Raw genomic sequence first — 22,320 nt, forward strand, 5'->3', positions numbered from 1 at the left:
AGGAATACGTTTTTGGAGTGATTGTCCTATATCTAGGAGATATAGAAAGCTCAGGTAATTATTTTTTTTGTACACATATTTAAGCCTCTTTTGGGGGTAGGCACAATACTACCTCCATACTTCCATAAAATGTTTTAACCAGGACCAGTTACCTTCAGACGAGTCCCATGACACTTGTGGGGGACGTAGAGCAAAACGGACACCACCATCATGTTCGTTCGGACGCTACAGATGTTTTTATATGAAGACCGATTTTCGGGATGTCTCATGGTCTGACAAACACCGCTGTAGCTCGGCCACTTTCCACCGCAGATGAGGAAGGGTGGCATAGCGGATGTGGTGGCTTTTGATGGGGATTTGTTTATTATGTTACTTAGATTACAGCACTCACTACTGTAAGTTACTCTTGATAAGAGTGTCTGCTAAATGACTAAAATGTCAAATGTTTATTTTGGGCCATTTTAGTCAGGGAAGTCAATTTAGCAGTCTGACTCTTGATTGAAAGTCACCTTAACTTCCTTTGTTAGTCGAGAACAGTTCCAGTGGCATATAGTAGAGGCAGGACATGCAGAGTGAATTCTTTCCACCATGTCAACTGCGTGTCCACTATACGCTTTCCTCAGAGGAAGTGCACAACAGATACAGCCCCTAATATTCCATTGCACTGCCAGAGCCGTGTGCAGTGTAATGAACTTCTCATGTGCTTAAAGAATGATGCAGGATGCATGGCGACACAACTGACAGCCTCTTAATGTGTTTCTCAGCAGCGGCCCGGCGTCGGGGCTCTTGGTACGAGCTGCTCGCACACCACCAACATGCCGCCCGCCTTTAAAACCCACTGGAAAATCGATGGGCGATAAAGTGTTGTGTTCTGGGGGAGGTCCTTCTGATTACTACAGACTGTCAGGCTTCATTAATGTATTTCTCTTTTAAAAGAAGGAAAGTGTATCAAATGTTCATTGTTTGATATGTGGGGTTTAGCGTATTCAGTGGAAAGAGGCAACAGACGGGCAGAGATGAAGGGATGGAGAGCAAAAGAGGGGGAAGAAATGAGGAGAGAAGAAGAGAGGTGATTCAGATCCTTCACAGTTTTATAGATGAGGACATTTGATCTTGTCAGGGGGACAGCAGTGAGGTTTTAAGTGGTAGAGAAAAATGATTAGACACAAATGATTTTGTCTAATAATTTTAAAAAATTCATGTTTACCAGTTACACTTATGTCTTGCCATGTTCTGTCAGTTGCATTTATGGCAGATTTGTATTCACAGGTAGCCTTGTTATAAACTGCAGCTAGATGTGAGTCGGTTGAAAATGAGTTGGCTTGAAACCAGAGATGTTCATTGCAAATGACTACTCTTCTTTGAGTTGGTGTTCAGAAGCTACCTTGATGTGTAGATAACATTCTTGTATCATTCCACAGAGAATAATCATCCACCTTCAACTGACGGTAACCCAGTAACACCTTTTACTGCTTATCCTAGCCCTGACCCTAACTCTTTTTCTCATTGAGGTTAGGGTATAAAGTACATACAATAATATCCAGAGTGGTAACCCAGAGTCCTCCACTCTACCTCAGTGTGTTAGGGGTTATATTAGGGACGAGCATTTTAAATAATTTAGTAATTTAATATCATTATTTTTTTTCTCGCATATCCGGATAATCGAAAAACATGGATTGTTTTTACTTTCTTTAAACTTGGACACTTGTTTGCTGCGCTGCCTTAGCGACTCGGGAGAGACGGTAAGTGTTGAAGCAGGGCGGGGAATGGCCAGGGGCCGGTGGTGTGTGTGAAACAGGAGGGAGAGAGAGAAAGTTAATTTGAGACAATGCCTTTTCATTGTTAAAATAAGCCTATGACGCCTCCCGGGTGGCGCAGTGGTCTAGGACACTGCATTGCAGCACTAGCTGTGCCACCAGAGATTCTGGGTTCGCGCCCAGGCTCTGTCGCAGCCGAGGTCCGTGGGGCGACGCACAATTGGCTTAGCGTCGTCCGGGTTAAGGAGGGTTTGGCCGGTAGGGCCCCATCGCGCACCTTGTCCCATCACGCACCAGCGACTCCTGTGGCGGGCCGGGCGCAGTGCACGCTAACCAAGGTCGCCAGGTGCACGGTGTTTCCTCCGACACATTGGTGCGGCTGGCTTCCGGGTTGGAGGCGCGCTGTGTTAAGAAGCAGTGCGGCTTGGTTGGGTTGTGTTTCGGAGGACGCATGGCTTTCGACCTTCGTCTCTCCCGAGCCCGTACGGGAGTTGTAGCGATGAGACAAGATAGTAATTACTAACAATTGGATACCACGAAATTGGGGAGAAAAAGGGGGTAAAATAAAAAATAAAAATAAAAAATAAGCCTATGATTTATTTTCTTCTAAAATATCAATACTCTCGTAAGTACACAACACTAAACAATACATTAATTGGACTATAGCGGTGACAAACGGTGCCCACAAACTGTTAGGGCCTACATAAAGCTGTCTCAACAGCAGAGTCCCAACACCTTACCACCTCAGTGGAGCCTTGTCTGCTAGCAAAAACAGTTGATTCAGCCACATTTACTGCCTTTTAAAAAAGCTGATATGGCTGACTTGCTTAAACAAATGTGGTTTCTACTGACAATTGAGATGTACTAGCTATGGCATAAGGGGACGACGAGCGGATAAGAGGCAATTCGTAATTTCGATTAAGACATTAATGAGCGAGCTAGGACGGACGTAGTCAATATAACAATTTTTTTTTGCACTTTTGAAATGTACAGCGACAGAATCCAGACATGGGCCATTCTTACAGTATACTCCCTATACGCCAAGTCAGAACCGTAGGATAAATAAAGGTGGCATATAAGCAGACAATGAAGGCTAAATAATGAGGGGATAAGGGACCAAATTAATAGGGTGAGGCACATGGGCTACTAACAACATACACTTATTATTACTTTCTTAGCTACAGTATACATATCTCCCTGGCATATTACATAATTTCTGCAGCAACATACAATACATTTTCAGACTCACCTTGTTGTGCTGTGCTCACTTGAACAGAAAGGTGGCGTGCTTATAAGGGGTGCATACTGGCGGCAGAGAAGTCAGGCGCAGGAGAGCAAAAAACTGTGGTTACAACGGAGCAGTTTAATAATAAAAACCACCGGAATCAGAACAAACAATCAATGGGTACAAAACCCGTTGCACACCAGATAAACGTGCACATGCACTTACAATAAACAATTCCAGACAAGGACATGGGGGGAACAGAGGGTTAAATACACAACATGTAATGATGGAATTGAAACCAGGTGTGTGGGAAGACGAGACAAAACAAATGGAAAATGAAAAGTGGATCGATGATAGCTGGAAGACCGACGCCGAACGCCGCCCGAACAAGGAGAGGAATCAACTTCGGCGGAAGTCCGTGACGTTACCACCCCCCCCCCCCCCCCCCCGAGCTGCGCGCCGACACCGGCCTCGGGCGACCCGGAGGGCGAAGTGCAGGGAGATCCGGACGAAGACGGTAGAACTCCTGCAGCATTGAAGGGTCCAACACGTCCTCGACCGGAACCCAGCACCTCTCCTCCGGACCGTACCCCTCCCACTCCACGAGATACAGAAGGCCACTCGCCCGACGCCTCAAATCCAGTATGGAGCGAACGGAGTACGCCGGGGCCCCCTCGATGTCCAGAGGAGGCGGAGGAACCGCCGCACCTCAGACTCCTGGAGCAGGCCAGCCACCACCGGCCTGAGGAGAGACACATGGAACGAGGGTTAATACGGTAATCGGGGAAGCTGTAACCTATAACAAACCTTGTTCACTCTCCTCAGGACTTTAAATGGCTCCACAAACCGCGGACCCAGCTTCCGGCAGGGCAGGCAGAGGGGCAGGTTTCGGGTCGAGAGCCAGACCGGTCCCCCGGTGCGAACACCGGGGCCTCACTGCGGTGACGGTCTGCGTCCTTTTTTTGGCACAGCACGGCCCATGTCTCCTCCGCGCACCTGAACCAGTCGTCCACCGCAGGAGCCTCGGTCTGACTCTGATGCCAAGGCGCCAGAACCGGCTGGTACCCCAGTACGCACTGGAAGGGAGAGAGGTTAGTGGAGGAGTGGCGAAGCGAGTTCTGTGCCATCTCGGCCAGGGCACGAACGCCGCCCACTCCACGGCCGGTCCTGGCAATAAGACTACAGAACCCTGCCCACATCCTGGTTAACTCTCTCCACCTGCCCATTACTCTCGGGTAAAATCCCGAAGTAAGGCTGATCGAGACCCCCAGACGTTCCATGAACGCCTTCCAGACCCTAGACGTGAACTGGGGACCTCGATCAGACGCTATATCCTCAGGCACCCCGTAGTGCCGGAAGACGTGCATAAACAAGGCTCCGCAGTCTGTAGTGCCGTAGGGAGACCGGCAGAGGGAGGAGACGACAGGACTTAGAGAACCGATCCACAACGACCAGGATCGCGGTGTTACCCTGTGAGGGGGAGATCGGTACGAAAATCCACCTACAGGTGCGACCAAGGCCGTTGTGGAACGTACGGGGTGTAGCTTCCCTCTGGGCAGGTGCCTAGGAGCCTTACACTGGGCGCACACCGAGCAGGAGGAAACATAAACCCTCACGTCCTTAGCCAAGGTAGGCCACCAGTACCTCCCACTTAAACAGCGCACTGTCCGGCCGATCCCAGGATGACCAGAGGAGGGTGACGTGTGGGCCCAATAGACACTGGACGGGAGCGGGCTCTGCACGTAACGCCTGCGCAATGTCCGCGTCCAGCTCCCACACTACCGGCGCCACAAGGCAGGAGGCTGGGAGTATGGGAATGGGGTCCATGGGCCGCTCCTCTGTGTCATACAGCCGGGACAATGCGTTTGCCTTCACGTTCTGGGAGCCTGGTCTGTAGGAAAGGGTGAACACAAAACGGGTGAAAAACAGCGGCGGCGCTCCTAGTAGCCGGGGACTTTAATGCAGGGAAACTTAAATCCATTTTACCAAATTTCTATCAGCATGTTAAATGTGCAACCAGAGGACAAAAACTCTGGACCACCTTTACTCCACACACAGAGACGCATACAAAGCTCTCCCTTGCCCTCCATTTGGCAAATCTGACCAAAATTCTATCCTCCTGATTCCTGCTTACAAGCAAAAATTAAAGCAGGGAGCACCAGTGACTAGATCAATAAAAAAGCAGATGCTAAGCTACAGGACTGTTTTGCTAGCACAGACTGGAATATGTTCCGGGATTCCTCCGATGGCATTGAGGAGTAAACCACATCAGTCATTGGCTTCATCAATAAGTGCATCGATGACGTCATCCCCACAGTGACCGTACGTACATACCCCAACCAGAAGCCATGGATTACAGGCAACATCCGCACTGAGCTAAAGGCTAGAGTTGCCGTTTTCAAGGAGCGGGACTCTAACCCGAAAGCTTATAAGAAATCGCCCTATGCCCTCCGACGAACCATCAAAGAGGCAAGCGTCATAACATGACTAAGATTGAATCGTACTACACCGGCTCTGACGCTCGTCGGATATGGCAGAGCTTGCAAACCATTACAGACTACAAAGGGAAGCACAGCCGAGAGCTGCCTAGTGATACGAGCCTACCAGACGAGCTAAACTACTTCTATGCTCGCTTTGAGGCAAATAACACTGAAACATGCATGAGAGCACCAGCTATTCCGGAAGACTGTGTGATCATGCTCTCCGCAGCCGATGTGAGTAAGACCTACAAAACAGGTCAATATTCACAAGGCCGCAGGGCCAGACGGATTACCAGGACATGTACTCCGAGCATGTGTTGACCAACTGGCAACTGTCTTCTCTCACATTTTCAACCTCTCCCTGTCTGAGCCTGTAATAACATGTTTTAAGCATACCACCATAGAGCCTGTGCCCAGGTAACCTGACTAAATGACTATCGACCCGTAGCACTCACGTCTGTAGCCATGAAGTGCATTGAAAGGCTGGTCATGGCTCATATTAACACCATTATCCCAGAAATCTTAGACCCACTCCAATTTGCATACCGCCCCACCAGATCCACAGATGATGCAATCTCTATTGCACTCCACACTGCCTTTTCCCACCTGGACAAAAGGAACACCTATGTGAGAATGCTATTCATTGACTTCAGCTCAGCGTTCAACACCATAGTGCCCTCATAGCTCATCAATAAGATAAGGACCCTGGGACTAAACACCTCCCTCTGCAACTGGATCCTGGACTTCCTGACGGGCCGCCCCCAGGTGGTAAGGGTAGGTAACAACACATCTGCCAAGCTGACCCTCAACACAAGGGCCCCTCAAGAGTGCGTCCTCAGTCCCCTCCTGTACTCCCTGTTCACTCATCGCTGCACGGCCAGGCACAACTCCAACACCACCATTAAGTTTGCCGATGATAGGCCTGATCACAGACAACGACGAAACAGCCTATAGGGAGGAGGTCAGAGACCTGGCAGTGTGGTGCCAGGACAACAACCTCTCCCTCAACATGATCAAGACAAAGATTGATGATGTTGTGGATTACAGGAAAAAGAGGACCGAGCACGCCCCCATTCTCATCGACAGGGCTGTGCAGTGGAGCAGGTTGAGAGCTTCAAGTTCCTTGGTGTCCACATCACCAACAAACTAACATGGTCCAAGCACACCAAGACAGTCATGAAGAGGGCACGACAAAACCTATTCCCTCTCAGGAGACTGAAAAGATTTGTCTTGTGTCCTCAGATCCTCAAAAGGTTCAACAGCTGCACCATCGAGAGCATCCTGACTGGTTGCATCACTGCCTGGTATGGCAACTGCTCGGCTCCGACTGCAAGGCACTACAGAGGGTAGTGCGAACGACCCAGTACATCACTGGGGCCAAGCTTCCTGCCATCCAGGACCTCTACACCAGGTGGTGTCAGAGGAAAGCCCTAAAAATTTACAAAGTCTCCAGCCACCCTAGTCATAGACTGTTCTCTCTGCTGCCGCACTTCAAGGGGTACCGGAGTGCCAGGTCTAGAGGCTTCTAAACAGCTTCTTCCCCCAAGCCATAAGACTCCTGAACACCTAATCAAATGGCTACCCWMACAACTTGCATTTCCCCCCCTTCCCCCTCTTTTACACCGCTGCTACTCTCTGTTGTTATCATCAGTGCATAGTCACTTTAATAACTCTACCTACATGTACATATTTCCTCAACTTTCCGGTGCCCTCGCACATTAACTCTTTACCGGTACCCCCCTGTATATAGTCTCGCTATTGTTATTTTAATGACGCTCTTTAATTATTTGTTACTTTTATTTGTTATTTGTTTAATCTGCGTTGTTGGTTAGGGGCTCGTAAGTAAGCATTTCACTGTAAGGTCTACACCTGTTGTATTTGGCACATGTGACTAATATTGTTTGTTTATGGAGATTGCATGGCTGTGTGCTCGATTTTATACACCTGTCAGCAACGGATGTGGCTGAAATGCCCGAATCCACTAATTTGAAGGGGTGTGCACATACTTTTGTATATAAACTCAGCAAAAAAAGAAACGTCCCTTTCTCAGGATCCTGTCTTTCAAAGATAATTCGTAAAAATCCAAATAACTTCACAGATCTTCATTGTAAAGGGTTTAAACACTGTTTCCCATGCTTGTTCAATTAACCATAAACAATTCATGAACATGCACCTGTAGAACGGTCGTAAGACACTAACAGCTTACAGACGGTAGGCAATTAAGGTCACAGTTATGAAAACTTAGGACACTACAGAGGCCTTTCTACTGACTCTGAAAAACACCAAAAGAAAGATGCCCAGGGTCCCTGCTCATCTGCGTGAACGTGCCTTAGGCATGCTGCAAGGTGGCATGAGGACTGCAGATGTGGCCAGAGCAATAAATTGCAATGTTCGTACTGTGAGACGCCTAAGACAGAGCTACAGGGAGACAGGACGGACAGCTGATCGTCTTCGCAGTGGCAGAGCACGTGTAACAACACCTGCACAGGATCGGTAACAATTCACGAACGGAGGGATTGCGCGAACATCACACCTACGGGACAGGTACAGGATGGCAACAACAACTGCCCGAGTTGCACCAGGAGCGCGCAATAGGCTGAGAGAGGCTGGACTGAGGACTTGTAGGCCTGTTGTAAGGCAGGTCCTCACCAGACATCACCGGCAACAACCACCAGACAGGACTGGCAAAAAGTGCTCTTCACTGACGAGTCATGGTTTTGTTTCACCAGCGGTGATGGTCGGATTCGCGTTTATCGTCAAAGGAATGAACGTTACACCGAGGCCTGTACTCTGGAGCGGGATCGATTTTGAGGTGGAGGGTCCGTCATGGTCTAGGGCGGTGTGTCACAGCATTATCGGACTGAGCTTGTTGTCATTGCAGGCAATCTCAACGCTGTGTGTTACAGGTGAAGAAATCTCCTCCCTCATGTGGTACCCTTCCTGCAGGCTCATCCTGACATGACCCCCCAGCATGACAATGCCACCAGCCATACTGCTCATTCTGTGCATGATTTCCTGCAAGACAGGAATGTCAGTGTTCTGCCATGGCCAGTGAAGAGCCTGGATCTCCATCCCATTGAGCACGTGTGGGACCTGTTGCATCGGAGAGTGAGGGGTAGGGCCATTCCATGCCTTGGTGGAAGAGCGTTGTAACATCTCACAGCAAGAACTGGCAAATCTGGTGCAGTCCATGAGGAGGAGATGCACTGCAGTACTTAATGCAGCTGGTGGCCACACCAGATACTGACTGTTACTTTTGATTTTGACCCCCCCTTTGTTCAGGGACACATTATTCAATTTCTGTTAGTCACTTGTCTGTGGAACTTGTTCAGTTTATGTCTGTTGTTGAATCTTGTTATGTTCATACAAATATTTACACATTTTAAGTTTGCTGAAAATGAACGCGGTTGACAGTGAGAGGACGTTTCTTTTTTTTGCTGAGTTTATAGTGTATCATACTAAATGGAGTGTCCCGGATTTCTACCTCCACCTCAGTATATTGAGGGTTAATATCCTCTGGAGTCCAGCAGAGGATTAGGAAATGGAGGTTTAACAACCCTATGCTAATGGTGGATGTTTATCTAAATACTTTGTTTTGTCACTGACTCCCTCCCTGGTCTGTACCGTGTCTCATTTCCCAAAGCTGTCCCTGGAGCCCAGAGGAGCTACGGTAATGGCTCCTCCGCTCCTCAGCTTTCCAAACACCATCCACCGCACGTTGGAGAAAAAGGAATTACAAGATTCTCATATGGGCGGCTCTATACACTACACACTGTCCACAGATACATTGTGTAATTGACAGTTTTTTCACTTGCCGTATCACTAAGTGTAGTTTTGCTATTAGGTTGTGGCTCGAGTGTTGGTTTTGTGCGTGTTTGTTAGGTTGTTGTAGTTTGTGGTTGGGTGGGTGGGTGGGTGGGTGTGCGCGCGTGCGTGCCCCTGTTGTTCTTGTGCGTGCATGTGTGTCTATCTATGCGCGCCTGTGTGTGTTTGTGTCAGAGAGATGGAGAGCGTGTATTCTCTCCTCCTCTCTCCCTCTCTGAGTTTTGGTGTGGTGCGGTTCCCCCGGGGCCCGTGTGTGTCTCAGTAATGCCCTGCTCCTGATTGCTCTGATACAGGTTAGGAATAATGGCTTTAATGATGTGTAAAATGAGCAAGCAGTGCCTGTGACATTTACAGATGGCACCGCCTTGACCTGCACTTCCCAACTGCTGGTTAATTCACAGGAACGGAGAGCACTTCTTTAACTGACCGCCTTTTGCATGCGACCCACACAACACATCATACTGTACATACCATCGTACATATAAAAAAATACCTTGGATGTCATGCCGCACCAACCACCTCCGTCTACAATATACTGTATCGTCCAAGTACTCTTAGCTGTCCATCAGTGTCGATGATGATGCACACACGTGCACACACACACACCATACACACTCACACCTTTAGGCCTTGCTGAGGCGGTCAATGAATCAATCTTTCAAGAGAGAGGTAGTGTGAGGCAGAATAGATGTGTCCCTCCCTGGCCCTGCCTTCCGTAGACAGCTCAGCTGGACCCAGCCCAAACCCCAGTGGTGCTAATCTGGTCCACCGTTCCCCACTTCTCCCAGTGGACCATCTGCTGTGGAGTGGAGGGACAGTCATTAGGAGTAGAGACAGCTCAGCATCAAACGTGGACCAATGATCTCTAAATATCTATGCTCAGAGGCCTGATCTCATTGTTTCAAAATATCTAACGATACAAATTAGTGTCTATCTTAATTGACCAAATCTGCAGTTTATATTATTTATACATTTTATGTCATTGTTGTTGTTGAAAGGCATTCAGACTGATGAACCATGAACTTAAAAGCCCTCTAACTAACAGTTTTATGATGCATGGTAAATTGTGGACAGGAGGACAGACATTGTAGAAGAAGATGCCTTCTCTTATCTCGCTTCACTCCACCACAGCCATTAGGCTCTCATTTATTTTTTGTGTTATATGTTAATTAAGGTAATCATCATATCTACCTCCTGATTCCTCACAGTAGCAGTTGTTCCCTCCTATTGGGTTTAGCTTATGTTGCTCCATGTCCACCCACTGCCCTGTCTCTGTACACATCTAATTGGAAATAACTTGTTGATTGTGTAGCTGCTGGATCAATTATATGATCAGATCACAGGGTTAATGCTAATTGCTGGTGTTAATGTGTGCGTGAATCCCCACATGCTTTCTTCTGTTAGCTGTGTGCTAACTGTACCCATTGGGTAACATCAGGAGCACTAGCTGTCTTTGTCATCATCATGGTAGCAGATGGCTTTGAAATAGCAACAGTAATACCGCATTGTATTGTTCACTCCTGGTATATATCGTCTTGGAGGAGGACATTTTGACCTTAATCGTTGTGCTAACATGGTACAGAATGACTTTGACTTTTCACAGAATGGAATTACCTCTCCAGTGAGGCTGTGACAGATCCTGCATTAAAAAGCCATATCAACCAACTCGATCAGCATATTATGATACTACTGTTGTCACTCTGATACTATGACGCTACCATAGATATATAATTATTAGAACTGATATTCCCGTTCACGTCAATGGGTAATAGGGGCTTTGCCTATTCTAGTATCTGGTTTGGTCAATGTTTTTGTCAGCTTGTTTGGCCTTTTAAGTGCTCATGTCTTGCATGTACTGGTCTGTTCCACGCATGAAGAGCTAGATTTGTTTTCCCAAGTATCCTCATCAGTTTAAAAAATCAGCCATTCATTGCTTTTTTAATCTCCATAATGAAAGTGTTTTAATGCCTCCAATTTATTGCCTGGCCAGTCAACGAAATAATTAGCTTTGTTCAGGTTTTTAGAAGCTGAATGCAGAAGTGTAACGTCATTGGACTCTGAGGAAAACTAGGCTGCATATCTAAATGCCAGGCTTTTTTTTCTAGATGGAAAATGATGGGACATTTGAGGAGGAGAAAGGACACATTCATTACATAAAGGCTTCATGTATCAAAAATGACTGAATTTCTTTATTAAATTATATACTTTTTGCCATTTGTTCTGTTTTCTTAACAAGTTATTCTTGATAGGTTAATCGGACCTATTAACACCAAAATGATGTCAATAAAACAACTATAAACCTCCGATGATGTTAGTCTACACCAGTGAGTGTCTTTTTAACATAACCCAACCCAGACTTCTAAACATACATTTTCCCTAACTCTACATTTAAATAAGACACTCTGAGGTATTTATTGATTCTGTGACATGTAGTTGATGTCTCAAACTAAATCAGGTAATTGAAGTTGGTGTCGAGCTAATTGGATTATAGCTTTCCCCCTGAAGAGGAGACCCTCCACTAGAGAATTGGGATTGATTTAGTCTCCACACTCAGATCCAAATCAGCTAAATCAGGTTCTGTATAGACAGAGGGACCAATGAGTACACGCCCCCCAACCTCTAAATGTCCAGTGTCTACAAAATAAAAGCTCAGTATTGTGTCCCTCCCAAACCCAGCACACACAACCTCTGCTTTAACCAGTCTTGGAATCGCATGTTCCTAAATTCTGACCTGTTTATACGAGACTGGTTTGCCTCTGTTTAGAACATCAAATCTGGGTGTGCAAAGAGAGGGCTGATGAGAGTTGTGTTGGAGGAGCCCATTCCCATTGTGACTAGTCTCCTCTCCAGTCTCCGGCTGGAGGCAGGGAAACATGCTTTATGCAAATGAGCCTGCTATATTTGCTTGGCCCTAATTAGGTAATTACAAATCATTTGTCTTTGAGATCAAGCATGTGCCGAGGACTAGAAGATTTACATCAGTCAGTTTCTACTGTATTATCATCGTCTTAATGAATTACTTGTGAACGGAGGAGGCATTATGACATGTGTTATAGCATATGTTGTGTCAAAGCCCTTGCCCAGGCAGATGACAGGTGACATTTCCATAAAGCCTGATGAACAATGTATTACAAATGAATTACAATACCTGCAGCCATTTTACAATGTGTAAGGCCTAATCAGAGTAAAGAAGAAACGGTTTCTTATTGAAAATTTAAACAACAGAAAAATAGATGGATGGAAATTGGGAATAGAAAGAGACCAGTAGAATGAATACAAAAGGGGTATTTTGTGTAAACTGTGTTGGAGTCTGTTGTTTTGAATTCATAGTGATGGCTATGGTTTTCAAGTGTACACAATCAGTATCGAGTAGCTACTGTAAGTGTACCCTGATACTGGTTCCAGTGAATATCACTACAATACGTTGCTTGGATAAAAGTGTCTGCTAAATGGCATTTATTATATTTATTATTAGGCAATTTTTATAGATGGCAAACGATCAATTACAGAATAAATGTTATACCTTTGTCCAACAATAGCCAAGTTGTTTCGAAAATGAAAGTGATTTTAATTTAATTTCCTCTGTCATTGATTTTAAATGGCAATATTTCACCAAGTCCGTGTGATTGTTTTGTTTTCCAGAGTCGGAGGAGTCGTTTGAGTTCACCATAGTGTCTCTGACGGGCCAGATGTGGCACTTCGAAGCATCTACGTTTGAGGAGAGAGAGCTGTGGGTCACAGCCATTGAGAGCCAGATTTTTGCCAGCCTGCAGTCCTGTGAGAGCATGAAGAACAAGGTGGGCATGAGAGACAGTGAGGAAGGAGACAGTGGGTCTGTCCGGTCATGATTAGATTAAACCCAAGGGTTTTCCACGACCACATTACTTGACCAGGAAAGCCTCTGGTAGCTAATCAGGATGTGTGAATGCAAAATTGTCTCTCGGTTCTACTCCTCTCTCTCCCCCGTCACCCCCCTCCCTCTCTCTGAGCTGCCATGTGTTGGGCTGTGTGTCAGACAGGTGCAGTGCAGTGTGGGGGAGCTCTTATTACAGCTGACAGACTTCAGAGATGGGAACACGGCCTGTGTCAGAACACAGGGGAGGAGACGCAACGCAACACTGACTCATTTTCATATAATACTTTGTCTGTGCTCTCTCTCTCTCCCTCTCTACACCCCTCTCTGTTCGTTCTCCCTCCCCCATCTCTCCACCTTTCTCTCTCTCTTTCTCCTCTCTCTCTCTTCTCTCTCTCTCTCTCTCTCTCTTCTCTTCTCTCTCTCTCTCTCTCTCTCTCTCTCTCCTCTCTCTCTCTCTCTCTCTCTCTCTCTCTCTTCCTCTCTCTCTCTCTTCTCTCTCTCTCTCTCTCTCTCTCTCTCTTCTCTCTCTTCTCTCTCTCTCTCTCTCTCTCTCTCTTTGCCTCCCCGTCCTTTCAGTGATCACCTGTCCTTCATAAAGCCTTTCAGAGTCCTCCCTCCTCTCTTCCCTTCTGTTGTTTGTGATGTGTATCTTGCTGAAATCCTGTCTCCTCTATTCTCTCACTGTAAAGTCATGATGCCTCTCACAGATTCCCTCTTACTTACTTCCTTCTCACTGTAAAGTAATGATGCCTCACACAGAGTCCCTCTTGCTTACCTGTTTCTCACCTCTCTCTCACCTCTCTCTCACCTCTGCTCTCCTACAGTCCCGGTTAGGCAGCCAAAGTGACGCGGCATCCATTCAGTCCATAAGGAACGTGAGAGGGAACAGCTTCTGTGTGGACTGTGATACAGCCAGTGAGTACAGTACCTTGTCAACATCATCAGAGCTATATGTCAATGATTCCCAAGACGTTAAGTGCCAGGTACGGTACACTACGTGACAAAGAGAGCGCAGATGATAAGCAGATTTGGATGTTTTACAATGCTGTAAGTCTCTCTTTTTCTCCTCCTCCTCTCCCAGACCCTGACTGGGCCAGTCTGAACCTGGGGGCTCTGATCTGTATAGAGTGTTCAGGGATCCACAGGAACCTGGGGACCCACCTGTCTAGGGTGAGGTCTCTGGACCTGGATGACTGGCCTGTGGAGCTCAGCATGGTGCTGATGGCTATAGGCAACACCATGGCCAACAGTGTCTGGGAGGGGGCCCTGGAGGGGTACACCAAGGTGGGCGCTGACAGCACCAGGTCAGTACCCCACATCTGTCTGTTTGGTGTGGGTTTCTTTGTGTGTCTGTACTGTCTGTCTGTCTGTCTACCGGTCTACAGGTCTATTCATCTGTCTTTTGGTTTACTCGTCAGTACCCCTCATATGTCTCTCTGTCTACATTAATAATGGTAAGTGTGTGTGTGTGACATCACTTTGCACATACCTACTAAATGCCTCTGACCAGCACCAAGTAAACCAAGGTCTGGTCCCCTCTTCTCTCTCCCCAATGAGGGTTGTTTGTCTCTGGGTGACAGTTGAGGCCCAGCGTGTCTCTCTGACTAATGACTCTGTGTGTGGATGAGCAGGTAATTAAGGAGCCCATTATGGTGTTAGAGCCCACCCCAGGGGCCGAGCCCCAGGACCCATCAGGGCCCTGTCACATATCCATCACACAGGGCCCGGCTGCCATCACTCTCTCTGTCCCACTATAGAAGAATGGTCTGTAGTGTCTGTACTGTTTCTCACCTACATTAAGAGAAGATGTAAAGATATACTACTCAAGTGCTAAATGGCTTGGTTTTTCATCTTTTGGTCTCATTGTTACCATTTATTATATTGTAGTCACTGAGATTGAATAGTCATTTTTAAAAACTGATTGTCAGAGGAAAACAGCACTTCTTAATATCTCATAGGTAATCGTTGATCAATGATTATTCTAATGCCGATATCTATTTGTTGGCAGAGATCTGGACAAAAGGAATAAGAAATAATTGTTTTCTCAGAAATCCCATGAAGAAGAAGGATTCCATTACCTTAGCCCTGCTCCTCTATCACCACAAAGCATCTGTTGTGCAAATATAGGAGACAAAAAGGTGAATGAATATATTATCTCCAATCTGATCCCCACCATATAAATCTTACTTTGTTGTCTCGTCTATAGAGATTGAACATTAAGATTAAACTTCAAGATTGTTCTATCTCTATGGTCTCGTCATCATCATCTTCCCTTGGACTTGAAGTGGTTCTGATGTTAACTGTGTCACCGTGGTGACATGGTGCAGCTTTGTGATGGAACCCAGGCAGCTGGTGTAGCGTTCCCACCCCACCTCCTACTAAACATTAGTGACACGTAATTTAAACGACTCAGTAACTAGGCTACCTAAAGATGAGCCTCACATCTGATTGAATGTCTCCTGCAACACTAGCTCTGCCGGCTCGCTCCTCAGCTTTTACATTTTTTTTACTTAAAAGCCGTTCATCCACAAGATTGGTTTAGCTTTTTAGAAATTCTTATGTGAAAGAAGAATGTACAGATTTGTATTATAGTCAGGTTTATGTAGATATCAACACTTGTCAGTACGCATCATCATGTAGGCTAATTTTGTGGTGGTTTTTGTATTTGTTTGTATCTTTTGAAGGACTAATAAATGTAGTCTTTTTTATCAGACTTCTCCAGTGCCATCAACAGCTTTCAGAGGTAGTTTAAATGGATCACCCAATAATTTTATGAATAAAATATATTTATTTATTGGTGTGCCATAAATGATGTGTGTGTACATCAATAGATCATGATGACATACATTTCTCCTGGGTCATAAATCTCAAGAAATGCAGCGCTGGGATCTTTCTCAAGTCAGCATATTGGAGGGGAGTTGTTCCTTTAATTAGTGTCTGCCGGTCGGCATGATCTCCACGCCACCTCTAATTGTCTGGCATGCATGTGAGAGAAAACACTACAGACAGACACACACACACACACACACACACACACACACACACACACACACACACACACACACACACACACACACACACCCAGGTCACACACACACACACACACATGACAGAAAACACTACTGACTATTTTGACGGGGAGGAAGAGGGGGAATCCACCATACACACACCTCCCTCACCCCTCCTCCCCTGTGTCTCATTTGGGGAGGAAGATGTCCGGGAGCGTGAACGGATGTGGAAGGCTATCCCTCACCGGCGCTGGCCACTTTACTGTCACCCCTCTGTAGGTTGGAGCGCCATGCGGGGCCCTTGGCCATGGCCAGGTAATAGCTCTGCTCTGACGACCAGAGGAGAGGAGAGAGAGGAGACGAGCCCTCCTCCTTCACTTTGGTTCAGAAATAATTTGCCGCTCCCACATGCTGCCTGCAGGGGCTGTGTGGTAATACAAATGAATCACATCACTAACCCCTCGAAACCTGCGCACTCATTTTAACTCCCTCCTTCTCGAACGGACACAGTGTCTGGGAGAATGGATGCAGCATCACTCGTTCTCATCCCTCTTTCTCATCCCTTGTTCTCAGCTGTTTTTAGAATTACGACCCCAGTGTGGATTGCAGAGAGGCTGTAGTTTAGCCTTCTCTTGGATCAAGCTAAGCCATAATGATCCTTTTCCCCCCCGGAACCCCAAAGTTCCCAAACCACAGACCACAGAGCCTGTCCGGATACTCACAGGTTAGGGGTGCGGGAGCATCAACCGGCAAGCGGCCACACTCCAACTCTCCAAAGAGGCTTTAGAATAGCTGGCCTTGCCAGGAGCTCTGGTGGAGGTGGGGTAATTAATTTAGACAAATGAATGAGCGGAGCGGGGGACTCCCGTCCAGTCCAGCACGGTGCCACGGCTGTCTCTCCAAATGAAACCCACAGGTCACTGATTAGGCCCGCCCGCCGGGGAGACGATTCACCACTAATTACCCAACATGCCACTGCGTTTCAGCACCAGCAAGGTAGATGGAGGAAATGAACTAATATAGGGCCAAAGCAGATTGCTGTAGCAAGCGATTTATATAATTTAAATTATCTCTCACAAAATGCCATATAAATGAAAGAAAATAATAAAGTATTATTTCTACAACAGATATACACTTTGGCATTTTGTCTCAATACATCTGCTTCAAGGAAGAATCATTTGTGTAAGCTGGACTGGATTGAATGAGAATCATTTTGCCAAGCAATGGTGTTTATTGTAAGTGAATGGGTACATATGTGGTGTACGTGTCGTTGTCCCAGAGTTTTGTTGGAGAGGACAGGGGCAGTAGGGGTTAACAGCGAGAGCGTTTAAGGGTGTTAGTCTTCGCTGGCACAAAAACACAGCCACTCCATCATAGGGACGGTGTCAACCTCATTAATGTCACAATATATTCAACTCATCCTGCCGTGCCTGCCGCTAGCCCAGGGCTAACAGATGCTCCTCTACTGGCCTCTCAAAAGAACGACTGGCCAAACCACTCAACCAGACTGCTCAACCCCAACAAAACAGCAGTTTCATTCTAGAACCATACTATAGAATCATCATCTCTGAGCCAACATTATATATGCATGAGTGAAGAAGTATGGGTTTTATCCTATAGAGTTAGATTCTAGATCATGGTTCTTATGTAGTTGTTATTCTTAGTTGAGAACAGTGTTTGACTTAGACTGAAATAGGTGCCGGTACTCATTTTGGTGCCGCTACTGTTTATATTTAGATTCAGGAGCAATACTTTTGAGCTAATATTCTATAAGAGGAATAGGAACTCAAGCAGTAGAAAATTTGAAGTGCTGGTACTCCGCTCCGGTGAGCTCCTGCCCAAGTCAAGTCAAATAAATAAAATTAAATGTTATTGTCACATACACGTGTTTAGCAGATGTTATTGTGTGTGTAGCGAAATGCTTGTGCTTCTAGCTCCGACAGTGCAGTAATATCTAACAAGTAATATCCAACAGTTTCACAACATATACCCAAAATACACGTAAATCTAAGTAAGGAATGGATATACATATATGTCAGAGTGGCATTGGACTAAAATACAGTGGCATAGTATCGAATACAGTATAAACATATGAGATGGGTGATGCAATATTTACACACAATTAAAGTGACTTCGATACCATAGAATAGTATAGAGTACAGTTTACACATATGAGATGAGTAATGCCAGATACGGGACATTATTCAAGTGGCTAGTGTTTCATTTCCTTAAAGTGGCCAATGATTCCTAATCTATGTCTATAGGCAGCAGCCTCTGACGTGCTGGAGATGGCTGTTTAACAGTCAGTGGTGTAGTACAGCATATACATATGAAATAGGTGATGCAATATGTAAACACGATTTAAAAGTGACTAAGATACTGTAGAATAGTGTGGAGTCCAGTTCATACATATGAGATGAGTAATGATCGATACGGAAACATTATTAAAGTGGCTAGTGATCCATTTCTAAAAGTGGCCAGTGATTTCCAGTCTATGTCTTTAGGCAGCCGCCTCTGATGTGCTGGAGATGGCTGTTTAACAGTCTAATGGCCTTGAGATAGTTTCAAAATAAGTAAAAAGATGTCAAGCACTGATTGAGGATAACATCTAAGCTGTACCCCTGTTGTTGACTATAGGGAGTCTTATTTAGGAGTTTTACTGTTGTTGACTGTAGGGAGTCTTATTTAGGAGTTTTACTGTTGACATTTACTGGGGTTCTCTCTCATTTCTCACCCCTAGCAACCTGCTCTGGGGTCCTGCTTTCTGTCCGTTGTGGGTGATTTTGTTTTTCTCGCTTTTATTTTCTTCACTTTCTGTTCCCTTCTCCCAGCTTTCTCTATCTTTCTCTCTCAATTCATTCTTTATTCTTTATTCAATTCTTTCTTTATTGGCATGGTAAACATGTTTAAATTGTCAAAGTAAGTGGAATAGATAATAAACAATCAAACATTAACAGTAAACATTACACTCCCACATTTTTCAAAAGAATAGAGACATTTCAAATGTTATATTATGGCTATGTACACGCTATGAAATTGAATACAATTATACTCTACAAAAGATAACATTTGGTCCCAGTCTAAATAGAGTAAAAACTACTCTTGTTGCAGAGTTCAATTTTCAGAGTTATTTCTACTCTATTCAGTGTTTATATTTAACTCTACCAACTGTAATTTACTCTATTTAGCTTAACATGGAAACAACTCTACTGCCAATTCACTCAATATAGAATTGAATATTATCTGTGGAAAGGGTCATTTCTTACTCAAATTTAATACATTTTTACTCAAAGATAACGTTTGGTCGCAGTCTAAAAAGAGTGAAAATTACTCGTCTACCCTTCACCACTTTTCTGTCAAATACTGCCTTATCTTACTTTCAGAATTTAATACACCTGAAGGATTTTCATTTTTTTCAGGAGACTTTTACTCTCAATGTCACTTTTAATAGGCTCCTGTATAGACAGACACTTCTTCACAGATTCTTTAGAATGATATGAAAAAGTTTGTGTGAAATGAAAAAGGTTATTTCCTATGCTGCGTTTTAACCGTTTGCAACTTCAAAACTTTTAGTAACTCAATGCAGCATCCGAGACCTCAACTCTGCAACCCTAAGATTAACTTTAGTGGTATCAACATCAATTTCATAAATTGTGGTTTGCAAGAAGTTGTACACATTTTCCAGATCCTGGTTGTACAAGGTACCTGTAACGGCAATCATCGGAAGAAGGTGAGGACCAAGGTGCAGCGTGATACGTGTTCATATTATTTATTCGAAACTGAACACTGAATACAAAATAACAAAAGGAATAACCGAAACAGTTCTGACAGGTGACACAAACACTAAACAGAAAATAACCACCCACAACTACCAGTGGGAAAACAGGCTACCTAAGTATGGTTCTCAATCAGAGACAACGATAGACAGCTGCCTCTGATTGGGAACCATACCAGGCCAAAACATAGAAATACAAAACCTAGACATACAAACATAGAATGCCCACCCACATCACACCCTGACCAAACAAAAAATAGAAACATACAAAGCAATCTACGGTCAGGGCGTGACAGTACCGAAGACAAAATGAGCTTTGAAAAGCTCATCAAAACAGGGAAGAATGTCTGGTGACTTACAAGGTATTGCATGTTTGACAATCACAATGAAGTACTTGTGAATCACACTCCTCTGGGTCCCCACAGCAAGCAGATAGGGTTGAAGGCTTTTCATGATTCTCTCCAGATGCCCCTGGATGCTGGTCCCAGTCTGTGACACAAGAACTTCATTAGTGTGCTATTAAAATTAGTCACTGTTCGCAAACAGTTTGGGAAAATGTAAATTACAGCTACACATGTTCTTACCATGATTTGTCCCTAATCTTAAAAGTAGTTATTAGGATTAGGAATTGGAACAGAACAGTCAACTGTAACCTCACCTAGATAAACTTCACAATGTGGTCACTGGCGTGTCTGGCTGAGATTTTTCCTGGTCTCTTGCGGCCATGAGGTGACTGTGGCAGAAGGTGGACAAGGACCAAAATGGATGACATGTCACTGTCCCATCCTGAAAGTACACATTTTCACTGAAAGTTACATCATTCCATTTTGCTTTCAAAAATATTGCTCCCTTCCATTAGTATAATCATTTTATTCCAGCATACCATTTTCCACTTCTGTTATGGATTCAGCATTTTGAACCAGGTCTTGCAGGTCGCCTGTCTGTGTGAGGCCACGGTTTTGGTCAATGACTTCCTGCTTGTAGAGAGTCGGCCACTTCTCCAGGAACTTTGCAGAGGTTGCATCACCAAACATCAGACWAAAATCTTGCTCAATCTGCAGACAAGATGGAATCGGTCAAGACAGAACAYTAAACATTATGGTGTGGCACTATCGTCATGTAATATATCACAGTCCWAATCAGACTGTTGTAGAACAGAACACAATTGTCCTGACAGTTTCAAGGCAAGGCAGTCGAAGATCCACATACCATTCATGCTATGTCTTGGAATCTTGGAAACGCTGTGAATATTTCAGAGGACTTCACTGGGTCATGAACCATCTTTTGGCGATAGGCAAAGGTCTGCTTCATCTTCTCCTTTACAATTGCTTCATCATCTTTATGCTTCATCAGTGCAATGGCCTCACAACACAGGCTGTCTGTTGTTGGACAGGTTTCCTCTCTGAAGGGGTCTATCAGCTGTATGCTTCATCAGTGCAACGGCCTCACCAACCAGGCTTTTCTGTTGTTGGACAGTTGCCTTCCTCTGAAGGGTTTATCAGCTGTATGCTTCATCAGTGCAACTGGCCTCACAACCCAGGCTGTCTGTTGTTGGACAGGTTTCCTCTCTGAAGGGGTCTATCAGCTGTATGCTTCATCAGTGCAATGGCTCCACAACCAGGCTGTCTGTTGTTGGACAGGTTTCCTCTCTGAGGGTCTATCAGCTGTATGCTTCATCAGTGCAATGGCCTCACAACCCAGGCTGTCTGTTGTTGGACAGGTTTCCTCTCTGAAGGGGTCTATCAGCTGTTGGACCACCTGTAACATGGTGAAACTTGACAGATTACTGGGTTTGTCTGCTCTATACAAGTATACAGTATTGTGTCATAAGAAACTCTGCAAGGATGGCCATGCATGCAGTTATGTCACCAGATGAAAAGTAGGATTTATTTGACTCAGAAACAGAATTAATACTAAGAAATACTAAAAGGGTAAGAGACTAAGAAACACTTGCTTATACAGATGTTCACATACAATTATTCTCTGGTCATGTGTCATGAATGAGACTAACAACAATCAAAATCACTTACACGTCAGTGACTGACGCATGGTCTTCTGTCGTCCCTCTGATGCTTCCCTTTGAACAAATGTCAGTCTCCATGCTAGATATCCACTCCCATCTTCTGCATTGTAATACTGCTCCTAAAGTAAAGTATAATTCGGTTTGAGTGAGCAGGTTAAAATAGCTTCATATACATTTTTATCCTTAAAACTACAGATGCGCCCATAGATGAAGATTTGCTCCTTCAACAGGTCTGACCCTCGCAGTGCAAAAGTTAACTGGGCTTTTATACCACCAGAGTTGAGCTTAGGAGAGACGGCAGAGATGGTGGGCATACAGACATGTTAACAGATCTTTAGTTTAAATAAAAACATCACCAAACAGTAAAACAA

General features: G+C 45.1%; 1 protein-coding gene across 2 annotated transcripts in view; it reads left to right on the forward strand.

The window, feature by feature from the left end:
* agap3 (ArfGAP with GTPase domain, ankyrin repeat and PH domain 3) overlaps positions 1-22,320 on the forward strand; it is a 325,912-nt gene that overhangs the window by 287,895 nt on the left and 15,697 nt on the right. For both annotated transcript variants that reach the window (XM_023977106.2, XM_023977105.2), the window contains exons 14-16: positions 12,930-13,084; positions 13,968-14,058; positions 14,225-14,447. In XM_023977106.2, coding sequence (XP_023832874.1) covers positions 12,930-13,084; positions 13,968-14,058; positions 14,225-14,447 — 469 coding nt within the window. The remainder of the gene's footprint in view (positions 1-12,929; positions 13,085-13,967; positions 14,059-14,224; positions 14,448-22,320) is intronic.

The sequence above is a fragment of the Salvelinus sp. IW2-2015 genome, linkage group LG32, assembly GCF_002910315.2.
Source record: "Salvelinus sp. IW2-2015 linkage group LG32, ASM291031v2, whole genome shotgun sequence".
Lineage (NCBI taxonomy): Eukaryota > Metazoa > Chordata > Actinopteri > Salmoniformes > Salmonidae > Salvelinus > Salvelinus sp. IW2-2015.